At 51.4% G+C, this 26,650-nt stretch overlaps 2 protein-coding genes across 3 annotated transcripts; both read left to right on the forward strand.

Moving 5' to 3' along the window:
- Positions 1-3,390: 3,390 nt before the first annotated feature.
- On the forward strand, positions 3,391-3,916 carry LOC129033445 (small ribosomal subunit protein uS3-like). The gene has a single exon (XM_054482047.2). It carries the CDS (start codon positions 3,481-3,483, stop codon positions 3,832-3,834), a length of 354 nt encoding a protein of 117 aa, XP_054338022.1. The 5' UTR covers positions 3,391-3,480; the 3' UTR covers positions 3,835-3,916.
- A 4,673-nt stretch (positions 3,917-8,589) lies between these two features.
- Positions 8,590-26,609, forward strand: DVL3 (dishevelled segment polarity protein 3). Of its 2 annotated transcripts, none has more exons than XM_054482281.2 (16): positions 8,590-9,044; positions 16,645-16,714; positions 17,254-17,375; positions 17,479-17,588; positions 17,783-17,918; positions 18,097-18,190; positions 18,406-18,475; positions 19,113-19,252; positions 19,432-19,508; positions 19,592-19,659; positions 19,811-19,960; positions 20,562-20,693; positions 20,880-21,047; positions 22,998-23,213; positions 23,311-23,721; positions 24,556-26,609. In XM_054482281.2, exons 1-16 carry the CDS (start codon positions 8,884-8,886, stop codon positions 24,585-24,587), a joined length of 2,157 nt encoding a protein of 718 aa, XP_054338256.1. In that variant the 5' UTR covers positions 8,590-8,883; the 3' UTR covers positions 24,588-26,609. The 2 variants fall into 2 exon arrangements, with proteins under 2 accessions (XP_054338256.1, XP_063518550.1); XM_063662480.1 differs by lacking the exon at positions 8,590-9,044 and adding an exon at positions 9,643-9,692.
- The last annotated feature ends 41 nt before the right edge of the window (positions 26,610-26,650 follow it).

Here is a 26,650-nt window from a genome sequence, read left to right on the forward strand (position 1 = left end):
CTTTATTCATTTTAGTTGGGTAGAAAGACATAAACTGGCCTAGGCGCGGTGGCTTACACCTGTAATCCCAGCACTTTGGGAGGCTGAGGCGGGCAGATCAGTTGAGGTCAGGAGTTTGAGACAAGCCTGGCCAACATGGTGAAACCCTGTCTCTACTAAAAATACAAAAATTAGCTGGGCGTGGTGGCAGGTGCCTGTAATCTCAGCTGCTCGAGAGGCTGAGGCAGGAGAATCACTTGAACCCAAGAGGCGGAGGTTGCAGTGAGCTGAGATCACTCTATTGCAATTCCAGCCTGGGTGACAAGTGAAACTCTGTCTCAAAAAAAAAGGTATAAACTGAGGATGGGCTGACTGAAGTCAGCTTGGGGGTATGAAGGCATCACTGGAAAAGGAAAAGACAGGCTGGCCAGGGTTTGGCTTAATTTTCTAGTAAATCTCAGTTTCTGTCTTGTTAGGTATAGGATCTAGTGTCTAGTATGAAGATTCTGGCATTATGGCATGGACCTAGCACAGTGAGGTCTGTATCTGTAACGAATGTATAGCAGAAATCAGAAGTAGTCTACAGAGCTTTTTCAGAAAGAGAGATTACTTCCAGTTAGGGTGATTAGGGAAGGCTTTACAGAAATTTGATGTTGGAGTGGCCTAAAAAATAGAAGAGGCTGGAAGGATGCATTAAAAGCAAAACAAAAACTTTCCAGTTAAATACAGAAAATTAAACACGAGCTTTTATGCCCCCTCCAAAAATTCAATTGAAATACCATTAAAGGAATTATTTTAAAAAGGCACGTGCTGGCTGGGCTCAGTGGCTCACACCTGTAATCCCAGCACTTCGGGAGGCCGAGGCAGGTGAATCACCTGAGGTCAGTTCAAGACCACCCTGGCCAACATAGTGGACCCCCGTCTCTATTAAAAATACAAAAAAGCCAGGCGTGGTGGCTCACGCCTGTAATCCCAGCACTTTGGGAGGCCAAGGTGGGTGGATCCCCTGAGGTCAGGAGTTCGAGACCAGCCTGGCCAACTTGATGAAACCCCATCTCTACTAAAAATACAAAAATTAGCTGGGCCTGGTGGCAGGTGCCTGTAATCCCAGCTACTCAGGAGGCTGAGGCAGGAGAATCGCTTGAACCTGGGAGGCAGAGGTTGCAGTGAGCCGAGATCGCGCCATTGCACTCCAGCCTGGGAGACAAGAGTGAGACTTCATCTCAAAAAAAAAAAAAAATACAAAAATTTAGCCGGGCATGGTGGTGGGCACCTGTAATCCCAGCTACTCAGGAGGCTGAGTCAGGAGAATTGCGTGAACCCAGGAGGCGGAGGTTGCAGTGAGCCGAGATCACGCCCTTGCACTCCAACCTGGGTGACAAGAGCGAAACTCTTTCTCAAAAAATATAATAATAAAGCCACATGACCCAGTGATAAGGAAAATAGGAGGTGACAGTGAGAGATGCCAACATTTTGGAAGATGAAAAACAGAAGAGTCAACAGTCACTTAACAGTAGAATGAGTTGGGTTCTACCTGCTGAGGGAGTTAGTGGCAAGAAGTAAGCCAGTGTGCCCTTCTGAACCCATAAAAGGTTCAGCACCTCAGAGGAGGGTGAGAACTAGGGGTGGGGTGGAAGGCGATTACATGATGATCGGTATAAGAAAAAGCCCCGCCAAGTCCCAACCTCATCTGATCCAGCCAAGTGATGAGCCCTGCTCCCCTGCATAAAATGGGAGATTCCGTCTCTGGAGAAGTGGTAGGGAGGAAGTTAGCAAAGATAGACTTAAGGTTTCCTAAGCCCACAGGTCACAAGTTTCCAGACCAACTGTCCATGAGTGCCCAGCATAATGAATGAAAAAGCCCAGGAAATTTCAGAATGTCCAGGGGAACTTAAACTATCAGAGCCTCTGCATTCAGCAGCAGGCATAGTAGGGATAGAGGTGAGGTATTAGATTGAAAATGAAGAATTAAGTGAAAATATATGAGCGGTGAGACTCAACATCAGCACACACTGACAGAACCTCCAGTATGAAAAGAAACAACTGCAGGAAAAAAAATGCCTATGCATACTGACATTTTTGGTTTCTTCAACAACAAAAAAAGTCAGCTTTCCCCCCACGTGATCACCCTACAGTGAAGCCTATTCGTTAATAATAAGCCTTGTAAATAGACTGAGCCTCCAATCCACTTTGTGGTATCTGACTGTTAAATATGAATAGACAGCAAAGGTCCATTAAACATCTGAGTAACCTTCCAATATGAAAGACCAAAACGAACAAATAGAAAATTGAAACCAAGGAAACAATGACAAAGTAGGGAGCTTTCTGAAAACTTCATGGGGAAAAAGCTACAATAACGATTCTCAAAACTCAAAGAAAAGATATTGTGTCTATGAAGTACTTTAAAAAGGAAGAATTGGAGAAGAAAGAGTTCTTAGAAATTAAAAATAAGTAAACTAATTCCTTCTCTTGAGAATTGGAGGATTCGAGGATCAAATAGCAGGGTAACGTTTCACTGTATTTCCATTCTTACATACTTCTTGAATCTTGAATCATGAATATATTATCTATCCAAAAAAAAAAAAGTAGTAAAGGATCAATCCATAAGGCCCAAAATCATCTACTGGGCTGCGGAAACAGAATAGGAAAAATCGACTGGACATGGTGGCTCATGCCTGTAATCCCAGCCCTTTGGGAGGCCAAGGCAGGTGGATCGCTTGATGCCAGGAATTTGGGACCAGCTGGGCAACATAGCAAGATCCCATCTCGATAAAAAATTTTAAATTATCAGCCAAGGGTGGTGGTGTGTGCCTGTAGTCCCAGCTACTCGGGAGACTGAGGTGGGAGGATCACTTGTGCCCAGTTCGAGGCTGCAGTGAGCTATGATCACACCACTGCACTCCAGCCAGGAAGAAAGAGCAAGACCTTGCCTCCAAAAAAAAAAAAAAAAAAAGGCTGGGTGTGATGTGACTCACACCTGTAATCCCAGCACTTTGGGAGGCCAAGGCTGGCGGAGGATAACTTAAGCCCAGGAGTTTGATACCAGACTGGCCAATGTGTTGAAACCCTGTGTCTATTAAAAATACAAAATTAGGCCTTTCCTTTCAGTGGAGCATGGCGGCAAGGTGGCCGTGCAAATTTCCAAGAAGAGGAAGTTTGTCGCTGATGGCATCTTCAAAGCTGAACTGAATGAGTTTCTTACTCAAGAGCTGGCTGAAGATGGCTACTCTGGAGTTGAGGTGCGAGTTACACCAACCAGGACAGAAATCATTATCTTAGCCACCAGAACACAGAGTATTCTTGGTGAGAAGGGCCGGCGGATTCGGGAACTGACTGCTATAGTTCAGAAGAGGTTTGGCTTTCGAGAGGGCAGTGTAGAGCTTTATTCTGAAAAGTTTGCCACTAGAGGTTTGTGTGCCACTGCCCAGGCAGTCTCTGCGTTACAGACTCCTAGGAGGGCTTGCTGTGCGGAGGGCCTGCTATGGTGTGCTGCGGTTCATCATGGAGAGTGGGGCCAAAGGCTGCAAGGTCGTGGTGTCTGGGAAACTCCGAGGACAGAGGGCTAAATCCATGAAGTTTGTGGATGGCCTGATGATCCACAGTGGAGACGCTGTTAACTACTACGTTGACACTGCTGTGTGCCACGTGTTGCTCAGACAGGGTGTGCTGGGCATCAAGGTGAAGATCATGCTGCCCTGGGACCCAACTGGTAAGACTGGCCCTAAGAAGCCCCTGCCTGACCACGTGAGCATCGTGGAACCCAAAGATGAGATACTGCCCACCACCCCCATCTCAGAACAGAACGGTGGGAAGCCAGAGCCGTCTGCCATGCCCCAGCCAGTCCCCACAGCATAACAGGGTCTCCTTAGCAGCTGTATTCTGGAGTCTGGATGTTGCTCTGTAAAGACCTTTAATAAAATCTCGTACAAAGACAAAAAAAAAATACAAAATTAGGGCTGGGCACGGTGGCTCACACTTGTAATCCCAGCACTTTGGGAGGCTGAGGCGGGCAGATCACTTGAGGTCAGGAGTTTGAGACAATCCTGGCCAACATGGTGGAACCCTGTCTCTACTAAAAATACAAAATATTAGCTGAGCATGGTGGCGCATGCCTGTAATCCCAGCTACTCAGGAGGCTGAGGCAGGAGAATCGCCTGAGCCCAGGAGGCAGAGGTTGCAGTGAGCCGAGATAGCTCCACTGCACTCTAGCCTGGGTGATAGAGTGAGACTCCTTCTCAAAAAAAAAAAAAAAAAAAAAATTAGCTGCATGTGGTGGTGTGCACCTGTAATCCCAGCTACTCAGGAGGCTGAGGCACGAGAATCACTTGAACCCAGGAGGTGGAGATTGCAGTGAGCTGAGACCACACCACTGCACTCCAGCCTGAGTGACAGAGTGAGACTCTGTCTCAAAAAAAAAAAAAAAAAAACACATTTTAATTACCATTTTTCCTTTTTTTTTTTTTTTTCTTTTAGACTGAGTTTTGCTCTGTTGCCCAGGCTGGAGTGCAGTGATGTGGTCTCAGCTCACTGCAATCTCCACCTCCCGGGTTCACACAATTCTCGTGCCTCAGTCTCCTGAGTAGCTGGGATTACAGGTGCTCACCACCACACACGGCTAATTTTTTGTTTGTTTGTTTTTTTGAGAAGGAGTCTCGCTCTGTCACCCAGGCTGGAGTGCAGTGGCGTTGGGATTACAGGCATGGGCCTGGTCTTAATTCAAGAATTTTTGTTGGCTGGGTACAGTGGTTCACACCTATAATCCCAGCACTTCGATAGGATCGCTTGAGCCAAGGAGTTTGAGGCTGCAGTGAGCCATGATTACCCCACTATACTCCAACCTGAGCAACAGAGCAAGGCCTTGTCTCGATAAATAGATAAATAAAACAAAGGAGTAAAGTATCCAGGAAATGGATTCAACACAGAGACAGGTAAAGGGAATTTTGAGGATGCAGAGAAGTCCCAGGATGACAGCTGTGCACAGGCTGAGATAGCCAGCGGTGCAGACTTGAGCAAAAGAATGGAAGGTTCCACCAAGAGCGGTGGCTCACGCCTGTAATCCCAGCACTTTGAGAGGCTAAGGCGGGCCGATCACCTGAGGTCAGGAGGTCCAGATCAGCCTGGCTAACATGGTGAGACCCTGTCTCTACTAAATATACAATATTAGCTGGGCATGGTGGTGGGCGCCTGTAATCCCAGCTACTTGGGAGGCTGAAGCAGGAGAATCACTTGAACCCGGGAGGCAGAGGTTGCAGTGAGCCAGGATCTCGCCACTGCACTCCAGCCTGGGCGACAGAGTGAGACTCCATCTAAAAAAAAAAAGAATGGAAGGCTCCAGGGAAAAATGGAACTGATGGATTATCTAATAGCTTTGACTGAGTGAACAAAATGTGTATTGAGAAACTATTAGATTACATGGGAAAAATTAATGATAGGTATAATATATTAAAACAAATGAAAACTCAAGGCAATGATTAAAGTCAGAGGAAACAAAAAAGTTGTAAAGGAAACGATTATAAAACACACATGAGGCCAGCGCGGTCGCTCATGCCTGTAATCACAGCACTTTGGGAGGCCAAGGCAGGTGAATCACAAGGTCAAGAGATTGAGACCATCCTGGCCAACATGGTAAAACCCTGTCTCTACTAAAAATACAAAAATTAGTTGGGCAGGCATGGTGGCACGTGCCTGTAATCCCAGCTACTCGGAGGCTGAGGCAGAAGAATCGCTTGAACCTGGGAGGTGGAGGTTGCAGTGAGCTGAGATCACGTCACTGCACTCCAGCCTGGCGACAGAGTGAGACTCCATCAAAAACAAAACCAAAAACAAAACAAAAAAAACCCCACATGACTTAGCGGTGAACATTTGCTCATAGTCAAAATAAGGTCACTACTAAGTACTGTATTGACTTAGCCAAAAAGTGTGCTTTCACTGTTTTAAGAGGGAAGGGGTAAGGTGGAAGAGAGATAATCATCAATCAAATTTGGAAATCAATAGGCAATGTCTAAAATGTATAAATCAAGAACAAGTATTATGAGCTAAAAAAAAGTACTAAGAGTGGGAGGGAAATAGGACAAAGAATTGCTGGGGTTTTTTGTTTTGTGTTTCTGACCACTATACCAATGAGGAAGATTGCTGTTTTGTTAAAAAGCTTTTTAAGGGCCAGGCACGGTGGCTCACACCTGTAATCCCAGCACTTTGGGAGGCCGAGGCAGGCAGATCGTGAGGTCAGGAGATCAAGACCATCCTGGCTAACACGGTGAAACCCCATCTCTACTACAAATGTAAAAAATTAGCCAGGCGTGGTGGCGGGCGCCTGTAGTCCCAGCACTTTGGGAGGCTGAGGCAGGCGGATCACGAGGTCAGATTGAGACCATCCTGGCTAACACAGTGAAACCCCGTCTCTACTAAAAAAAATACAAAAAATTTGGCAGGCGCCTGTGGTCCCAGCTGCTCGGGAGGCTGAGGCAGGAGAATGGCGTGAACTCAAGAGGCGGAGCTTGCAGTGAGCCGAGATTGCGCCACTGCACTCCACCCTGGGCGACAGAGTGAGACTCCATCTCAAAAAAAAAAAAAAAAAAAAAAAAAGCTGTTTAAATACTATTTGACTTTGTAAACATATTACTTTGATAAAAAATGTAAAGAAGGTGAAGGAAAGGGTATGAAGTGACGATATACATAAGGTGTGTGCAGGGGCTAGCAAGTGGGTTCATTTTCCTGGAGTCAAAAATTTGGCCAGGACATGAGACAAAAGGCTGTAAAAGTAGGTAGAGGTTAGATTATGGGGGGCCTTGAATAGGGATATTTGGGGGCTTTGGGGAATGTGGAAAGGTTTCTGAGTAGAAGAGGTATCTGAAAGATGTTGTTATTCTAGTGTTAATTTGGCAACAGTGTACAAAATGGAGTAGAAGGAGCCCATACTTAAGACCATAGCATCCAAGGCCGTACGTAATCTGGCCGGTCTATGTTTCCAGCCTCACCTAGGACTGTTCCTTTAGTCATGATGGCCTTCTTATTCCTCAAATGTAACATGTTTATTCCTGCCTTGAGCCTGTATATTGGCTGTGCCCTCTGCCTAGAAGGCTGTCACCCCAGATCCTCTCATAGCCACTTTATCCTTGCTATTTCTAGGTCTTTTTTTCTGGAAGAGGATTTCTCTAACCAATCAGAAACCTCTTTTTTGTTTTGTTTTGGTTGTTTTGTTTTTGTTTTTGTTTGAGGCGGAGTCTCGCTCTGTTGCCCAGGCTGGAGTGCAGTGGTGGGATCTCGGCTCACTGCAACCTCCACCTCCCGGGTTCAAGCGATTCTCCTGCCTCAGTCTCCCAAGTAGCTGGGACTACAGGCATGCGCCACCATGTCCAGCTAATTTTTGTATTTTTACTAGAGACAGGATTTCACCATTTTGGCCAGGCTGGTCTTGAACTCCTAACCTCAGGTGATCCACCTGCCTCAGCCTCCCAAAACGCTGGACTTACAGGCATGAGCCATTGTGCCTGGCTTCCCCTGTCACTATCCCATCACTTTTTTTTACCTTCTTCATAGCAGTGGTCACTGAAGTTATGTATTTACGAGCCTATGTGCTTCCCTCCAGCTGAGGGAAGGTCCTGAGAGCAGCCTTGTCTGTCTCGCTACCGCTATATCTCATGCGATTTGCCTTATATACAGTACGCTTTCAGTATTTATTAAATGAATTAAAAGTTAAGGGGTGATGAGATCTGTGAGGAACCGGCTATACCTAGTTCTGATTTGAGACTTACTGTCTTAGGCGTGCATGCATCCACTTATCCTTTTTTTTTTGGCGGGGGTGGGGGGAGGGGGGATGGAGTTTCACTTTTGTTGCCCAGGCTGGAGTGCAAAGGCATGATCTCGACTCACCCATCTCGGCTCACCGGAACCTCCGCCGCCCGGGTTCAAGCAATTCTTCTGCCTCAGTCTCCCGAGTACCTGAGATTACAGGCATGCGCCACCACGCCAGGCTAATTTTTTTGTATTTTTAGTAGAGACAGGGTTTCTCCATGTTGGTCAGGCTGGTCTCGAACTCTCGACCTCGGGCGATCCACCCGCCTTGGCCTCCCAAAGTGCTGGGATTAGAAGCGTGAGCCACCGCGCCCAGGGCCCACTTATTCTTCATTCAACCTATGTATTAAACCACTACCTTGCAACTGGACGCTAAGGTTATAGGGAGGAATCAGAACTGGATGCTGTCCTGCTCTCGAGATCAGTTTAGTAGACTCAGTGACAGCAGTTGTGCTTCTCAAGAAACAGTGAAGGGCCATGTTAAGGTCACTCTCCTCCAGGGATCCAGAGTCAGACCCACCCTCTTTCCCCAGACCATTTCTGGGGACCAAAGCAATCCCTGCATTCCACTCCTCCTGGACTGCAGAGGAGTCGCCGATCCCACTTGGGTCCGGAGTCAGGGCCTTCAGGGGTCCGGGAACGCCGCCATCCCGGTGACTCTCCCCTTCCGTTTCTAGGGACCCGGGACCGGAGCGCCGCGGCCCGGCCGGTGGGCGGGACGTCAGTGGGGCCGGGTGGAAACCCAGCCATCTGCCGCGACGCCGGCGCCTCTCCGCGGCGGCCGGGGGCGGGGCGCGCCGGGGCGGGGCCGCGCCGGGCCGGAGGAGGGGAGCGGGCCGGGACGAAGCCCTGGGCCGGGAGGGCTGCGGCCACCGGAAGAGTCGCGGTCACCAGTCCAGTGGGGAGAGTGGGGAGCGGAAGCGGCGGCCGCGGCGGCGGCGGGCGGCGCTGGGACCCGGGAGCGGCGGGAGAACAAGGGAGCTGGCGCCGCCGGCAGCCGCCGAGCTGGGTTGAGCCGCTGGGCCGCGCCGCGCGCCGCCGCCGTCTGGGAGGCTCGGCCCGGCCGCCCGAGCAGGCCGCGCGCGGGCCGCCGGGCCCGAGGCCGGAGCCATGGGCGAGACCAAGATCATCTACCACTTGGATGGGCAGGAGACACCGTACCTTGTGAAGCTGCCCCTGCCCGCCGAGCGCGTCACCTTGGCAGACTTTAAGGGCGTTTTGCAGCGACCCAGCTATAAGTTCTTCTTCAAGTCTATGGACGACGATTTCGGGTGAGGATGGCCCCCGCCCCGCCTCCGGGAGCCCCGGCCGCTCTGGCTTCTAAGGGACGACGCGGTCCGTTTCGACTTCCCTCGCTACACCGGCTCCTAGCCCCGCTCTGACTTCTAGGGGCGACTCGGCCCATTTGGGGCCCTTTGGCTCCAGCCCCACTAGCAACTCCTGTTTACCTCTGAAGGGGGGTCCTTGGCCTCCCTTGTTTAAGGGGACGTCCAACTCCCCACTAGCAATGAGTTCCTGCCGGTGCGGTCCCCTTACCTCCTCAGAGACCAGTGGCCCACGGAGACAGACACACCCCCCCCCACCTAGTTTCAGAGCCCGAATACCCCATCCTCCTCCTGCCGAGGAGCCAGAGCCACCTTTTTCCGCACAGACTTGGGTCGTGTGGCCCTTGTTCTTCGCCCCCTTCATCTTTTCAGCAGCACAGCTCCCAGCCATATTTGGAGTATGCTGCATCTGAGGGCTCTGCTGGGACTTTGAGCTGGGGGAGGGGTGTCGGGGGTGCTCGGGCGCCTGGCCGCGAGCGGGATCTGCAGATCTGATGTTTATCTAGCTGCCTGCCCTCTCCTTTGTGGGCTGTTGTGGGTGTTGTCACCGGAACAGAGAGCCTGACCCCTGCGGAGTAGTCCTCACTGACCCAGGTGCTGATCTTTCCTCCAATTCGGGCTTTTTTCCTCCAGTTGGTGGCCAGTGGGGAGACGTTGGGAAGGGCCTGAGGCCTGGGTGGGATAGTCAGGAAGAGTTTCTTGATGTTCTCCATCTTCCCCTCCCTGGTGGGGTCTTCCCTTCCACCCAGCTGCAGAGATCTGGACAGGCACAGTTTGGAAGCAGTCACTTTCCCTTTAAGAGGGGATGGAATGTTGGAGCCGGAAGGTTCTGAAGCAGCTGGCCTGGGAAGGGGGGGGGCCTGGCTGATCCCCTCGAACCCCCCCAACTCCCAGGAGACTGGGGGAGGGGGAGGCGCCCACACTTGCCTGCCGCCTCACTAACTGGGCGCTGGGCCTGGAGGCGGTGGGGAAGGCCCCTCCAGGCCTGAAGGCTGCCTCTCCAGCCCTAGCCTGAGGCCTGCACTGCTCTTTGGAGCTGAGGCCCCACAGCCAAGAGGAGACATTCTTCTCCCCAGTGTTCATCTGTCTGGCTTCTCTCCCAAGCCCCTGGCCCACCTAGCACTAGGAAGCAAGCACCTTCTGTCTAATGCCTGGCATGTTTTGCTGTCACCTTCTGCCCTGGAACTCAGGGTTGGATGAGCCCCTGAAATCATGTGTGTGAGAGTGCTTTGTACAGTGGGCAGTGCTTTGTAGATTCTAACTATTCTTGTTTCTGTTGTTGTTCCTGCCCTGGGATGGGGTGCTCCTGGTGTGATAATGATTGTCTGCCTTCAGCCCAGAGACAGACACCTCTAATTGGAAGATTCTGAGGAGGGATGGATCTAGAAGGGGTCTGGGTGAGGGGGTGGATACTTTGGCCTGGCAAGAGAAGAATAGGGTTAGAAGGGATCAAGCTACTGCCTCCACATAAGGAATGGGGGAAGATCAGCCAGAGTCCAGTGCCCTGGGGCCACCTCAGATCCAGACGCCGTCTCTCCACCCCGCACTTACCTCTAGACCCACTGGGCCTGGTCCCTGCCTCCTAAGCCTGGGCAACTCTGGGCTGCTCTCCCAATCCCAAGGTCTAACTGCAGTTTTAAGAGGGCCCCCATTACATCCAGTCAGTGTTACTTAATATTTTTCTTTAAATCCATTGTCAGTCCACTTATTCTTTTTCTTAGCTTGAACCAAGCAGTAATATGAAACCATAGGTCTGACTTTTCTGTTTATATTTCTTTCTAAAATATGTTTAACATAAATATTTAACGAATGAACTAAGCAGTGTTAATCTGTGTGCCACCTGAAGCCATCTTGCAAACATCAGTGGTACTTGAACCAAAATCAGAGTTGGACCATTTTAGCAGGGTTGAAAACAGTATTAAAAATGAAGTGGAGGAGATGGATTCTGTTTGTATCCCCAGAAGGATAAATGAGCGGGGGACCTGATAGGGCTGTCTTGTCACAGAGGGCTAATAGCTGAAGAGCATATATATATGTTTCATTTATTTAACACACGCCTTTTATGCTTAGTGTGCCAGGGACTAATCTAAATGCTTTTCAAATCTTCACTCACTTAATCTTCGAAACAGCCTTATGAAATAGATAGCATAATAGTATCTCCAGTTTACAAATGAAACTCTGCCAGGCATGGTGGCTCACACCTGTAATCTCAGCAATTTGGTAGGCTGAGGTGGGAGGATTGCTTGAGGCCAGGAATCTGAGACCAGCCTTGGCAACATAGCAAGACCCCATCTCTACAAAAAATTTTTTTAATTAGCCAGGCGTGATGCTTTGTGCCTGTAGTCCCAACTTGGAAGGCTGAGACAGGAAGATCACTTGAGCATAGGAGTTTGGGGCTGCAGTGAGCTGTGATGGTGCCACTGTACTCCAGCCTGGAAAATAGAGTGGGACCCTGTTTCAGAAAAAAGGAAACTAGAGCACAGAAAGCTTAAGTAACTTGCCCAAGGTCACAGAGCTAATAAGAGGCAGAGCAGAGCTTGCTTTGACATCAGGAATCTGGATCCAAAAATATGAATCCTTAATCGCACAATTTTAGGTGTCATTATTATCACCATTTTACTGATGAATCCTCTCCGAGGGAGGTGGTAAGCCTTGGCAAATTGTAGAGGTGACAAGGCCACCATTTCTCTGAGCCCCACAAGAGGAAGGTCAGGCGGAGGCCAGTGACCCTAGCTGACGGAAGGGAAAGTGGGTCAGAGGAGGAAGGCTGCTGTCTCTCCAGTTTCTCCACTCCTGGTTCAGCCTTTGAGGTGCTGGTTGTGAGGCTCCTCAAGTCCCATCTGGTCTCCAAAAGTATTTGTCAAGCTCAGGGTAGGCCCAGCCATCTTTTAAAATTTTTTTCTTTTTTTTGAGGAGTTTCGCTCTTGTCACCCAGGCTGGAGTGCAGTGGCGCAATCTCGGCTCACTGCACCCTTCGCCTCCCGGGTTCAGGTGATTCTCCTGCCTCAGCCTCCCAAGTAGGGGGGATTACAGGCATGAGCCACCATGCCCGGCTAATTTTAGTATTTTTGGTAGAGATGGGGTTTTGCCATGTTGGCCAGGCTGGTCTGGAACTCCTGACCTCAAGCAATCCACCCACCTCGGCCTCCCCAAGTGCTGGGATTACAGGTGATGAGCCACCGCGCTTGGCCTGCCATCTTAAGTTATTTGAGAAATGGAGGAAGGATAAACATTTTCAGCACTGAGGGCATGGTGGATGGTTCATAGAAGTAAGGTACCTACTGCTAGTCTGGCCTTGAGCTGTGAGAGAGGGCAGCATGGCAATCAGGTCATTAACTGTGTGGCTCCCTGCTGCACTGTCCTCCCTCTGGGCCTTCCACCTGCAGACTCTTCTTCCCCTGTCTCGTCCAGGTTCAAATTCTCCTGTCTTCTGGGTTGAGCTTTTCCCTGAGAACTGTCATGGCACTCTATCTCTTATTTTATCCTTTTTTTTTTTTGAGATGGAGCCTGGCTTTGTCACCCAGGCACCAGGGTACAGTGGTGTGACCTTGGTTCACTGCAACCTCTGCCTCCCAGGTTCAAACGATTCTCCTGCTTCAGCCTCACAAATAGCTGGGACTACTGGTGTATGCCACCACACCTGGCTAATTTTTGTATTTTAAATAGAGATGGGGTTTTCCTACGTTAGCCAGGCTAGTCACGAACTCTTGACCTCAAGTGATCCACCCACCTTGGCCTCCCAAAGTGCTGGGATTACAGGTGTGAGCCACTGTGCCTGGTTTATTTTATCTTTATATCCTGACACCTGTGTAACACTCAGCAGATGTCTATCCATTGAACACATGTGCTGCTCCTATGGCTCCAACCACTTCCTGGATTGCAGTATATTTCCATGAACTATCCACTGGACCATAGTCTCTCTGAGAACAAGGCAGGCTCTGGGTCTGATGTTTCATGAGATCCCTACAATAGCAAGCTCAGGACCTGAAACCCACTGGACCCTCAGCCAAAGCATTTTATTTTATTTTATTTTTATTTTATTTTATGTTTTTTTGAGAGGGAGTCTCACTGTGTCGCCCAGGCTGGAGTGCAGTGGCACGATCTCGGTTCACTGCAAGCTCTGCCTCCTGGGTCCACGCCATTCTCCTGCCTCAGCCTCCCAAGTAGCTGGGACTACAGGCGCCTGCCGCCATGCCTGGCTAATTTTTTTTTTTTGTATTTTTAGTAGAGATGGGGTTTCACCGTATTAGCCAGGATGGTCTTGATCTCCTGACTCGTGATCCACTCGCCTTGGCCTCCCAAAGTGCTGGGGTTACAGGCCTGAGCCACCGCGCCCGGCCAGCCAAAGCATTTTAATTGGATGAACAACGAATGATGAACAGGTTTATTTCCTTTGCCCTTAAAAATGTATACGTAGTTAGAAATAGTGTGTGGATCCTGCTAAAAATTGACAATATAATTAGCTTTTATTGTATGCCTGGATCATGCCAGGCATTTAAGGATCCCATTTACCAGGATGAGATAAAGGCTTGGAGAAATTAAGAAACTTCTCTAACATAAGAGGGCCAGTAAGTGGTACAATTGGAATTTGAGCCAATATTTGTTTGACTCCATTTGGGGTGTGAGAGTGTGTGTGTGTGTGTGTGTGTGTGTGTGTGTGTGTGTGTGTGTGTGTGTGTGTGTGTGTGTGTGTGTGTGTGTGTGTGTGTGTGTGTGTGTGTGTGTGTGTGTGTGTGTGTGTGTGTGTGTGTGTGTGTGTGTGTGTGTGTGTAAGTGCTATGTAAACCCCAGCCATTCAGCTCCATGGTGGGAGAGTCAGGCCTGTCTGAGGTTCCCCAAAGCTGCTGAAGATCAGCTGATTGTTTTGAGTCAGCAGAGCCTTGGTGGCCTGTCGATGACCCCCAGAAAGAGAGGAAACGTGTAATGTGGAGCAGTGTAGTGGGGCCTGCCAGGGGAGCAGGGAGGTAGGGACTCAGCAGCAATTTCCCCCCGACAGGCAGACCCTATCCAAAGCAGGCTATGCCATGTGGCTCACATATTCCCTTTTCCTTTGAGCCCTGTGGGGCTGCCAACCTGTGGCCAGACTGGCTGGTGGGTCTGAGCTACCTCTCTGTCCCTTCTTTCTAGCCTATCCTTTCTACACTTTCTGCCATGGTGGGCCGCAGTAGGATGATTTGGGCTGCTTTCCAAGGGTCGCTGTGGTGTTGGGAATGATGGAGGAGCCAGAGCTGGATGGGAGTGGGGAGGGCAGGCTTGGCCTGTGAACTTGGCTGTGAGTCCAAAAATGTGAGCATCACAAGGGAGCCAAGCACATTCCCGGCTCTGGGCAGAAGCTGCTCTAAGAACAAGGAGGGCCAGGCATGGCGGCTCACGCCTGTAATCCCAGCACTTGGGGAGGCCGAGGTGGGCGGATCACCTGGGTTCAGGAGTTCAAGACCACCCTGGCCAACATGGTGAAACCCTATCTCTACTAAAAATATAAAAATTAGTCGGGCGTGGTGGCGGGCACCTGTAATCCCAGCTACTCGGGAGGCTGCGGCAGGAGAATCACTTGAACCCGGGAGGTGGAGGTTGCAGTGGGCTGAGATTGCACCACTGGACTCCAGCCTGGGTGACAAAGCGAGACTCCGTCTCAAAAAAAAAAAAAACCCCAAAGAACAAGTGGGGACTGAACTTCCCAACCTCCTCCTTGCTGTCTTCCCTCTCTGCTCAGAGCTCCCGGCATGCGTCATCTTACCCTTGGTCACGTCTTCCCATCTCTGTACTCCTGGCATATTTGACAGTCTGAGGGTCCTCAAACTTTTCCACTCCCCTTCCCAGCCCCAAACTGTAGTTACTGCCTGACTTCTTGCCTCACCACATTCCCCAGGCCAAACTACATGCCCCGTGACCACATTCCACACCCTTCATGCCTCACATCATTGTCCTCCAGCACCCACTCTCCACATAGACCCACGTTACCTCTGTTATTATATAGGAAAGAATGTGAAATACAGTGGAAAGAGTATGGATTTTGGAGTCAGACAAGCCTGGGGTGAAATTCCAGCTCTGACATCTACTAGTCCTGTGACCTTGGACAAGTTAACTGAATACATCTCAGTTTCCTTATTCATGAAATGAAGATCATAGTCTGCCCACTGAGGCTGATGTGAAGATTATAGGTTCTAACTATAGGAAGATAAGGTGGTGTAATGGTAAGAATGCAGATGTTAGAGTCAGGCTGACCAGGATTCAAATTTCAGCAGTTTAGGAGAATTACTGAACCTATTGAGCCTAGTTTCCCCATTGTACCTGCTGCCTTATAGCATTGTTGTATTAAATGAAATTATATAAGTAAAGTGTTTAGCATAGTGCTTGGCCCATAATACTCATTTATGCTCAATAAATGACAGCAATTTTTTTTTTTTTTTTTTGAGACAGGGTCTTGCTCTGTCGCCCAGGCTGGAGTGAAGTGGCACAATCGTAGCTCACTGCAGCCTTGAACTCCTAGGCTCAAGCGATCGTCCCACCTCAGCCTTCCAAGTAGCTGGGACCACAGGCACACGCTACCACACTCGGCTAATTTTTGTATTTGTTTTGTTTTGTAGAGCCGGCACCTCGCTATGTTGACCAGGCAGGTCTCAAAACTCCTGGCCTCAAGCGATCCTCCTGCCTCGGCCTCCCAAAGTGCTGAGATTACCAGCGTGAGAAAGAGCAATTGTTACTGTTAATTATCATAATGGCATGTGGAAAATGTTCAGTAAATGCCTTCTCCCCTTCTATTTTTCTTTTTCTTTTTTCTTTTTTCTGTTTTTGTTTTGACACGGAGTCTCACTCTGTTGCCCAGGCTGGAGCACAGTGGCACGATCTCAGCTCAGTGCAACCTCCACCTGCCGGGTTCAAGCGATTCACCTGCCTTAGCCTCCCAAGTAGCTGGGATTACAGGTGCACACCACCATGCCTGGCTAATTTTTGTATTTTTAGTAGAGACAGGGTTTTGCCATGTTAGCCAGGCTGGTCTCGAACTCCTGACCTCAGGGCGATCCACCTGCCTCAGCCTCTCACAGGGATTACAGGCATGAGCTATCGCGCCTGGCCTCCCCTTCTCTTTTCTAATTTTCTTAAATTCTTTGTCCATACCTCCCACAACAATGTTAGGATTACCACTTAAGAAAGGAAGGACAGTTATAATTGTATGCTCTTTTCCAATTAGGGATCAGAGGGAAAGAGAAAGTCTAGCCCAGGAGAGTCATGTTGGGGATGGGTAGAGCACTCTAGAGATTTTAGGGAGTGGCATGGGGTACAGTGATGTGTCAGTTGTAATTTGCAATCACCTGATGACTGAGAGGATGCCCCAGGAAGGCATCTGGCCTAGGCATGGCTGGTGTCTTCCTGGTGGTGCCAAAGAGCTGTACCTGGGTCTCCCCAACCTCTGATTTCATTTGAACAGTCTTGTGCTGGTGGTTTGATTCCCAGTTTAGGATGGAGGAGCCCCTGAGAGTTGGGATTTGAGGATCCTCCATTTGCACCGTAGAAGGTTCTCTGTGACATCCCCCTTTCTCTGCAGAGTGGTGAAGGAGGAGATCTCGGATGACAATGCCAAGCTACCATGCTTCAATGGCCGGGTGGTGTCCTGGGTAAGGAGCCCTCAGCCTTCCATCCACCTGCATCCCTGTGCTGGGCTGGATGAGGGAAAGGCATCACTGAGATTGTAGCTGGTGGTTTTAAGCTTCAGTATCTGAATCTTTCTTTAGTTTTGCAAATGAACTGCTTCTCACCCCAGATTCTGTAACCTTGATGAAAAGTGAGAAATTGGTGGGAAGGGGGAAGAGGGAGAGACAGAAACACACAGTGGAGACAGTAACGTTTCCTATGCCTTTCAGACACTTGCCTCAGGTTTCCTTCTGCCACCTGCTCATCTCTGCCTTAGACCACTGAGCCTTGTTCTTTGTCCCCACTCCACTTCACCACCCCATGCCTTCCAACAACCCCATCAATAGCAGGAAGTGGCAGAGGGGCCACTGTTCATCTCAGCCACCCTTGCACAGCCCTGTCTTTTCTCCCTCGATATTTCCTGCTTCCTTCCTCTTAGGCCTTCATGCCTTGCCGGAAGCCAACTATCCCCTTCTCCTTGATGCTCCTGTAACATACTACTCACTCAGTTTCTCCCTTTCAGCTGGTGTCAGCTGAAGGCTCACACCCAGACCCAGCCCCCTTCTGTGCTGACAACCCATCGGAGCTGCCACCACCTATGGAGCGCACGGGAGGCATTGGGGACTCCCGACCCCCATCCTTCCAGTGAGTGTGACCTGAGGGTGGGGAGGGCCGCATCAGTTCAGCCCAGGGCTGGGGGAGGGAGCCCCCAGCCTGCCCCCTCCCCCATCAAGTCTCTTCCCTGCAGCCCTCATGCTGGTGGGGGCAGCCAGGAGAACCTGGACAATGACACAGAGACGGACTCTTTGGTGTCTGCCCAGCGAGAACGGCCACGCCGGAGGGATGGCCCAGAGCATGGTATATCTTCCTGAACACGGACACTGTCCGCACCTCACACCCTCCCCACAGTTTCCACCCAGCTACCCACCTCCTTGCCCTACTTCCCGAGCTCAGGATATGCCTGGTGCCAGTGCAGCCCCTGGCTTGCCTCTCTCCCTCCTTCATCCCTGCACTGGGCACTGTGTAAACCCAACTGCTTCCATCCCCTGCAGCAACCCGGCTAAATGGAACTGCGAAGGGGGAACGGCGGCGAGAACCAGGGGGTTATGATAGCTCATCCACCCTTATGAGCAGCGAGCTGGAGACCACCAGCTTCTTTGACTCAGATGAGGATGACTCCACCAGCAGGTGGGGCTTGAGTTTCGTGGGTATTGTGGGGCAGGTGACCCTGGAGGAGCCCTAAACCCTGAGGATGCGGGGCCCCTGGGAGGCTTATGGGCTTTGTGTTGGGGACCCAGGCCCTGCAGTGCCTCTCATGGGGGCAGGGCTGGGCCAGCCTGGTGGGGAACGACTGTGGGCCCCACAGGTTCAGCAGCTCCACAGAACAGAGCAGCGCCTCACGCCTGATGAGAAGACACAAGCGGCGGCGGCGGAAGCAGAAGGTTTCTCGGATTGAGCGGGTATGGGGTCTGGAAGGCTAGGGATGGGTGGAGGCAGATTGTGAGCCCTTCCTAGGCAGGGCCAAGGCTTGTTCTTCCTTAGATCCCATCCCCTTAGTGCAGTGTTTAGAACCTTGGGGCTGGGGGCAGCACCGGGGACTCACCTTGAGGAGGAGTCAGGTGGGAGTGAATTCCTGCCACCTCCACCTGCTGCTCAGGGCCTTTGTCTATTCCAGTCTTCATCCTTCAGCAGCATCACGGACTCCACCATGTCACTCAACATCATCACGGTCACTCTCAACATGGGTGAGTCTGAGGAAACAGCACTCTCAAGCACCTGCTATGTGCCAGACACTGGGCAGACTTGAGGAGTTCAGAGAGTGTAGAATATGTTCCCTGCCCTCAAGGAGCTCTCTTTCGTAAACATCAGCTGATACATAAACTGATCATTTTAGTGTCTCACCATCAGGGCTATGACAGAGATAAGCACAGAGAGCTGCGGAAGCAGAAAAGGGCATCAGGGAAGGCTTCCTGGAGGAAGTGATTTCTGAGTGCCCACTCCTTCACATCTCTCAGCCATTGCATCCTTGCTCTCTGATTTCTGCCCTAGGTACTCTCTTTGTGAGACAGCCGGATATAGTAAAAGGAGCCCAACTATGGGACTTAAATCTGAGTTTAATTCCTGGCTCTGCCACTTACTGGCTTAGAAAAGTCATCTTCCAAGTTCACTGAACCTCAGTTGCCTGCTCTGTAAAATGGGACTGAGTCCCTACCTTATAGCCAGCAAGGATTCTGTGGAAGCATGTTTGAGCATGCTGAGTGCAGTGCCTGATTCAGGATCAGTAAATGTCAGTTCAGTTCCTGTCCCTTTCCATTTTCTAATGGGCTGGGAATGCGGGTAGGAACCTTGCTCCCCCTTAAGGTCTTAAATTACTCTCTATAGAAAAATATAACTTCTTGGGCATCTCCATTGTGGGCCAAAGCAACGAGCGTGGTGACGGCGGCATCTACATTGGCTCTATCATGAAGGGTGGGGCCGTGGCTGCTGATGGACGCATCGAGCCAGGAGATATGCTGTTACAGGTATCAGTGCCCATCCTAGGCGGTGATGTGGATAGAGAGCAGGGAGGTGTCCTACCATCTGTACCCTGCTCCTTCTGAGGCCCTTCGTGGTTGGGGGAAGACTCCCTGACCTACCAAGTTGAGTTCCCTTTTCATCCTCCCCAACACAGCTGTTTATCCCACTCCTGGTCCTTTCCCAGGTAAACGAGATCAACTTTGAGAACATGAGTAATGACGATGCAGTCCGGGTACTGCGGGAGATTGTGCACAAACCGGGGTATGGATGGAATGGGGCACTGGGCAAGGGGCTTGGTCCGGCCTGTACACATCCTGCCTTCACTAGGACACCCTTGTTTTCAGGCCCATCACCCTGACTGTAGCCAAGTGCTGGGACCCAAGTCCACGTGGTTGCTTCACATTGCCCAGGAGTAAGTGGATGGGAGACTCAGTCCTAAAGCTGGTGCTTACATACATGAGCACTGTCTCTCCTTTCTTCTCTCACCCAGAATCCCACACCTATCCTGTTGGGCCCAGCAGTGGGCGGGGTGGGTAGCCCATGACTCCTCATCCTCCCTGCAGGCGAGCCCATCCGGCCCATTGACCCTGCAGCCTGGGTCTCCCACACTGCAGCCATGACCGGCACCTTCCCTGCATACGGCATGAGCCCCTCCCTGAGCACCATCACCTCCACCAGCTCCTCCATCACCAGTTCCATCCCTGACACAGAGCGTGAGTGTCCAACCCTGTCTCCTGGGCCCAGCAGACAGGGCCAGGTGGGGGGACTGATGAGGGTCCATGTGGAGACTCTTGCTTGAGCATCAGAGAGGACCGGAGATGGGGCTCGGCTCATTCCAGCAACCCCACACTGCAACTCCCCCACAGCGGGCACTCCAACCCTCACTAAACAGTGTTTGCTTCTGAACTTGTATGAGCACCCAGGGCGCCTCAGTTTCCTCTTACAAAATGGGACTCACGATATAAACTTTACCAGGTTCCTGTGGGTTTAATGAGAGGATATAAGTGAAGCACCATTGCGATGTGTGGTGTAAAGTAAGCATTCAGTAAACGGCAGCCATTTCGATTATCATCACATGCACATCGTACACTGTGCCAAGCACCTGCATTTACATTATTTAATCCTTTATTCAAATAGCCTTGTAGATATTAAAAATCCCCATTTTTTACAGAAGGGGAAACTGAGTGTCCAAGAAATCAGTCATTTTCCCAGCATTGGTCCCATAATTACTAGGTGGTAGAGCTAGAATGCAGGCTCTTGTTTACCTAACTCCAAAGCTGCTTTCTGCCTCACCCTTCTGCCTCCCACCCCCAGGCCTAGACGACTTCCACTTGTCCATCCACAGTGACATGGCTGCCATCGTAAAAGCCATGGCCTCCCCTGAATCAGGGTTGGAGGTCCGTGACCGCATGTGGCTCAAGATTACCATCCCTAATGCTTTCATCGGTGAGAGAGCCCCATGGTGGGATGCAGGGTGGGTGGGGAGTGATGGGGCAGGGCAGGCCGGAGGGCCCAGGACTTCCCTTGGACCCTTCCTTTGATCTGGAGCCAGCCCCAGCCTCATAGCTTCTGTGAGGCCAGATGAGTCCAAGTCAGATGGGCCTCCCCATCAACTGGCAGCCTTGTCCCCAGGCTCAGATGTGGTGGACTGGCTGTACCACAATGTGGAAGGCTTCACGGACCGGAGGGAGGCCCGCAAGTATGCCAGCAACCTGCTGAAAGCTGGCTTCATCCGCCATACCGTCAACAAGATCACCTTCTCCGAGCAGTGCTACTACATCTTCGGCGACCTCTGCGGCAGTATGTGCCTCCCTCATCTTCTTGCCCTGTCTCCTGGCTGGGAGTGGGGAGGTAGCCAGGGAAGTGGCAGCAGACTCTGGGGAACCCAAACTGGGGGACAGCAGAGCCAGGGGCCCAGCTCAAGGCCTGAGAGTTCTATGGTGGAAGAAGAGTCCAGTTTAGCCTCTTCACCTGGCCCACATCTCCCTCTTGGGCCTGGCATTTTCTAAGTGCCTGCTCTGCCTGGTACCATGTTGGCTGTTCCTAAAGCATCATCTTACTCAATATTCACAACCTCCCAGAGGCCCAGCTCAGGAGGATACTGCCAGAACAGGCTTTTTCCTTCTCACTGGTCAAGGTCTCAGCTAGGGGTGTTGCAGGCTTAAAGTGAAGAACTGGAGGCCTAGGTAGCCCCGAGGAGCACACAGTCATTCCCTCAAAACAACAGCCTGGAGGCTCACATCACCACCAGCTCTGGGCAACAGCTGACAGACCACTGCTTTCCTCCACCACCACTCCCCATGCTGGCTGCTGGCCTCTTGGCAGGTTGATGGCTTGGCTGCAGGCTCCACAGGCAGCCTCAGAGCCCTGTCTCCTGACTTCTCTCCTGGAAGGCTGAGCTGGCTCTCCTTAGGGCTGGGAGGAATGTCTCATCTTAATAGGGCCAGTGGCCTCAAGGGCAATTGTAGCTTTCTTGGAGCTCTGGGACCTGGTACCAATAGTGTGTGAGCAGAGGGTGTCCCAGGCAGGTATTCAGTCCTGGTGGCCCCTTATATTCTCCCAAGGTAGTTCCAACATTGGTGGGAGCAGCCTTGCCCTTAAGGAATGTATAATTTCCCTGGGGGCGCCAGGATCGTGAGATGAGTAATGTTGATGGAGTGAGACAGTGCTATGAAGAGCTAGGCCTGGCCGGGAACGGGGTGGAGAGCAGTGGGGGAGGCACCTAAGTTGTTCTTTCCTTCTGGCCCGTTCCCACCCTACTCACCCTCCCCAGCAGCACCGGGAAAGTGTAATCAGGGCCAAGTACCTTCTATATAGGGAATCTCTGGAAGGCCCTGTGCCACTCATTCTAGGCTTTTAGTGGGTATTTAGTTCTAGGTGAAGGGGTGGGTAAAATTTTACCTAAATTTCCCAAACTGCTCCTTGCTCCTAATTAATGACCTTATCTGAGAAGGTAAGGAGAAAGTAAGCTACTCTTAGCTTCTGTTCTGATTAGTTTAGGCTGAGCTGAAGGTAGTGTTCGCTATTGTGCCTCATGAACTTCAGGTGCGACATATCTGGTGGCTGTCTGGTATTTCAGCCTTCCAAATTCTCCAACCTTGCACCAGCTGAGTGAACAGAAGAGAAAATGGCCACATAAGAGTTTTGCAGGCCGGGCGCCGTGGCTCACGCCTGTAATCCCAGCCTTTTGGGAGGCTGAGGCGGGCAGATCACCTGAGGTTAGGAGTTGGAGACCAGCCTGGCCAATGTGGCAAAACCCTGTCTCTACTAAACATACAAAAAAAAAAAAAAAAAAAATGAGGCAGGCGTGGTGGTGCAACCCTGTCAGGAGGCTGAGGCAGGAGAATCGCTTGAACCAGGGAGGAGGAGGTTGCAGGGAGCTGAAACTGCACCACTGCACTCCAGCCTTGGCCACAGAGCGAGACTCCCTCTCAAAGAGTTTTGCCGCTTCTAGCCCACTGAGGCCAGCAGAGAAAGTGCAAAAGCTTGGCAAGGGCCTTCAAGGGATTGGGAGGTACAGCTTTGGCTGAGAACCTAGAATGATGACTCAGGGTTTTCCTGAGGAGGGTCTCCCCGGGGCTGGCTCTGGTGGTGGCAAAGGGGGTCTGCAGAGGCGGGGAGCTCTCTGGGCTGTGCCTCCTCTATTCTAGCGAGAAACTACCACGGTCTCTGTCATCCAGAGCCCACCTGACCTAGGCTAGGGACCTCTCTCCGGAAAGACCTAGCTCCATCCGGCCCTCCCCTTCACAGACATGGCCAACCTGGCTCTCCACGATCACGACGGCTCCAGTGGCGCCTCTGACCAGGACACACTGGCCCCTTTGCCGCACCCGGGGGCCGCCCCTTGGCCCATGGCTTTCCCATACCAGTACCCGCCACCCCCGCACCCCTACAACCCGCACCCGGGCTTCCCGGAGCTGGGCTACAGCTACGGCGGGGGCAGCGCCAGCAGTCAGCACAGCGAAGGTAAGGTAGAGGGGCCGTGGAGGAAGGCTATAGGTGGGCCCCAGGCTTCCCCCGCCCGCTCGGCCTGCCCCACGCCGACCCTGTTTGCCTCCTACAGGCAGTCGGAGCAGTGGCTCCAACCGTAGCGGCAGCGATCGGAGGAAGGAGAAGGACCCGAAGGCCGGGGACTCCAAGTCCGGGGGCAGCGGCAGCGAATCGGACCACACCACACGCAGCAGCCTGCGGGGGCCGCGGGAGCGGGCGCCCAGCGAGCGCTCAGGGCCGGCGGCCAGCGAGCACAGTCACCGCAGCCACCATTCCCTGGCCAGCAGCCTTCGCAGCCACCACACACACGCGAGCTACGGCCCTCCCGGAGTGCCCCCTCTCTACGGCCCCCCCATGCTGATGATGCCCCCGCCGCCCGCGGCCATGGGGCCCCCAGGAGCCCCTCCGGGCCGCGACCTGGCCTCAGTGCCCCCGGAACTGACCGCCAGCAGACAGTCCTTCCGCATGGCCATGGGAAACCCCAGTGAGTTCTTTGTGGATGTGATGTGAGCAGGGCCCCTCCCCCACCTCCATTCTGATCCCACCCCAGCCGGCTGCGTTCCTCTCTCCATCCGTCCGTCTTTTTTACTTTGTCTGGTACCTGAAAGGGAAATAAACGGAACTAAATCCAGGTGCGCTAACTGCTCGCAGGGTGCTGCGAGGGTGGGGTGCACCTACCGATTGGCTCTGCAGCCCCCTAACCTGCCTCTGGCCCCAGTTCGTTTCCTCTGCCCACTAACCCCTGCGCAGGACTTCCCAGGACCCGTTTTGTCTCTGGGACCAGACTTGGTGCTACCCCTTACTCCCCTCTGCAACCCCCCTTTTGGGAGTTGACCCCAGCAATGACCTTGGTGGCATGCTCACTCCCTCATTCTCTGGTTTCCCCTTTAGCTCCCTTTCACCATTTATTCAGCTACATCATCCCTCTATTAACCCCACCCCATCAGGCATGTATGCAAACCTCTTGACTTTACCCCACATTACTGAAACCAAAATATATTTGCTTCATCTGCCCCTACTAACCATCCCCCTGCCTGCTGCCTCAGTCCTGCAACCTAAAGCTGTAGTCGCCTCCAATAGCCATCCATGCCATCCCTGCCTGTGCCTAGATCAGAGGCCCAGAGGGCCCCCTCAGTTGCCTGAGCAGCTGGTGGCTTCCAGGGAGCATCTCTGCTCTACCCCTGCCCCATGCCTGCCCTGCGTGCTGGTTCCTTCAGACCCCTAACCCCACTAACCAGCAGGCTCATCTCACCTCCAGGCCTGAAACATTTCTTTTCTTTCTTTTTTCCTCCCCCAATTTTCCCTGGGCCTGGAGCAGCCAAGAATTTCGGGCTGTTTGACTTTCTGTGAGGCCCCAGCGAGGGGAGGCCCAGCCTCCGAGGAGACCAGGAACCCTGCTTCAGCAGCCCCTCAGGGCTTCCCGAGGATGTCCAGCCCCCACACCCACACGTTAACATAATGAGTCACTAGGCTTCTGGGGAGGGCCCAGCTTCACCCATGCATGAGAGACTCTCCTCCTTTCCAGAGAGAATCAGATCGCATCACATGTGGCAGCCTGCGGCGGGGGGAGGGGGACCTCTTTAGCTCTCTTTATCTTTCTCTCTCACTCATGTATGCATACATGCACAGAGATGCACGCACAGGTGCCTATGCAAGTTCACTTAAGCCTCAGGGCTGGTCCCTGCCCAAAGGGCTGGACCCTCCTAATCCTCTCCTAGGTTGTGGGGCTGGTCCCCTGACACCCTTCTCCCCTTCCTGGTAGACCTTAAACCTCGCATACATGTCCCCAGCATTTTCTCACCTGGATAAAGCCCGTAAGCTGGGTCTCAGGCTGGTCTCAGCAAAGGACTCGCCCTGCGACCGACAGGCCATTCCCACCCCCACACACAACCTCCCCTGTTTTCACATTCACCATGGCACCCCAGAGCAAGGACACAGAAGCCCACAGGCCAGTTGAGGTTGGGCAAGGAGACTTCCAGGACTTCCAGACGGAGTACCAGGTTTTATTTTTCACCTTATTCTCCACTTTAAACAAATCATGACTTTCTCTTTAAGCCTCTGCTATAAATTCTCCTGGCTCTCCTGGACTTCCATATTTTGGGGGCTGGGGTGTCAAAAGTGAGATGAAGTCCTTAGCTCCAGGTTTTGGGGTAAACCAAGGTAGGGACATTTTGGCATTTATTTCAATTAATAATACTTCCTTGGACAGGTGCGGTGGCTCACGTCTGTAATCCTAGCACTTTGGGAGGCTGAGGCAGGTGGATCACTTGAGGTCAGGAGTTCGAGACCAGCCTGGCCAACATAGCAAAACCCTGTCTCTACTAAAAATACAAAAATTAGATGGGTGTTTTGGCACCTGCGTGTAATCTCAGCTACTCAGGAGGCTGAGGCACAAGAATCGCTTGAATCCAAGAAGCAAGCGGAGGTTGCAGTGAGTTGAGATCGCACCCCAGCCTGGGTGACAGAGTGAAATTCTGTCTCAAAAGCAAACTAACAAAGAAAAACAATACTTCCTGGGGTTTTGGTGTGCAGAGGGCTTTGTTGGAAGTGTGACTCAGTCTTGCCTGCCTTCTGGGAGCTCTAGAATTGTTCCCAACCCAGTCCATGGCTTCTAGCCACCACTACAGGGCTGTTTCATGTATTTCTCTCTCTGACTCTGTCTTGTCTGACTCTCTTGAGAGTTTCTCCACGATTGCTCATACCTGTCAGTATCAGTGCTTCCATCATTCCATCTTTGATTCACTTCTCTTTCCTTTCTATTTACTCCCAAAATGGAGTCATTCATCCTGATGTCCTCAACTGCTGCTGATATGCTGGTGATTCCCAAATACATAGCTCCAACCCCAACTTCCCCCAGACTTTAGATCTGTATTGGTATTACCTACTGGACATCTCTATGGACAGTTCCATATAGACTCAACTCATCTGCCCAACCAAGTATGTTCCTCCTGAATTCCTATCCTGGTTACCTTCATCACAATCTACATAGGCTCACCAGCTAGAAACATTTATGAGCTTACATCCCTTCTTCCCATATCTTAACTCATCAGCATATCATATCCATTTCACTCCAACACTCTGTCTTGAATTTGGCCCTCCCTCTCCCCTCTCTCTCTACTTTAATTCACTGGAGCATGGGATTTGGAGTCAGGTGGTTTTGGGTTTGAATTCCAGCTCTACTATTTTCGGTTGTGTGATAGAGTTATTTAACCTCTCTGAGCCTCAGTTCCCTCGTATGTAAAATGATGATAATAATACCTACCTCACAGGGTTGTTGTGAGGATTTAAATTAGATATTGTACGAAAAGTGCCTAGCACAGTGCCTGGCACACAGTAGAGTAGGTGCTCAATAAATGGTAGCTATTATTATTATTTTATCATTATTATTATTTACTCTAAATTGGTAGCAGTTA

The sequence above is a fragment of the Pongo pygmaeus genome, chromosome 2, assembly GCF_028885625.2.
Source record: "Pongo pygmaeus isolate AG05252 chromosome 2, NHGRI_mPonPyg2-v2.0_pri, whole genome shotgun sequence".
In the NCBI taxonomy this organism is placed as follows: domain Eukaryota; kingdom Metazoa; phylum Chordata; class Mammalia; order Primates; family Hominidae; genus Pongo; species Pongo pygmaeus.

Excerpts from the sequence above, each read along its gene's own strand:
- DVL3 (XM_054482281.2), top strand. The coding sequence starts at position 8,884 with ATGGGCGAGACCAAGATCATCTACCACTTGGATGGGCAGGAGACACCG. Across the intron at positions 16,715-17,253 it reads ATGGCCGGGTGGTGTCCTGG|CTGGTGTCAGCTGAAGGCTC; the intron begins GTAAGGAGCCCT and ends TCTCCCTTTCAG. Across the intron at positions 17,919-18,096 it reads GAGGATGACTCCACCAGCAG|GTTCAGCAGCTCCACAGAAC; the intron begins GTGGGGCTTGAG and ends TGGGCCCCACAG.
- LOC129033445 (XM_054482047.2), top strand. The coding sequence starts at position 3,481 with ATGGAGAGTGGGGCCAAAGGCTGCAAGGTCGTGGTGTCTGGGAAACTC.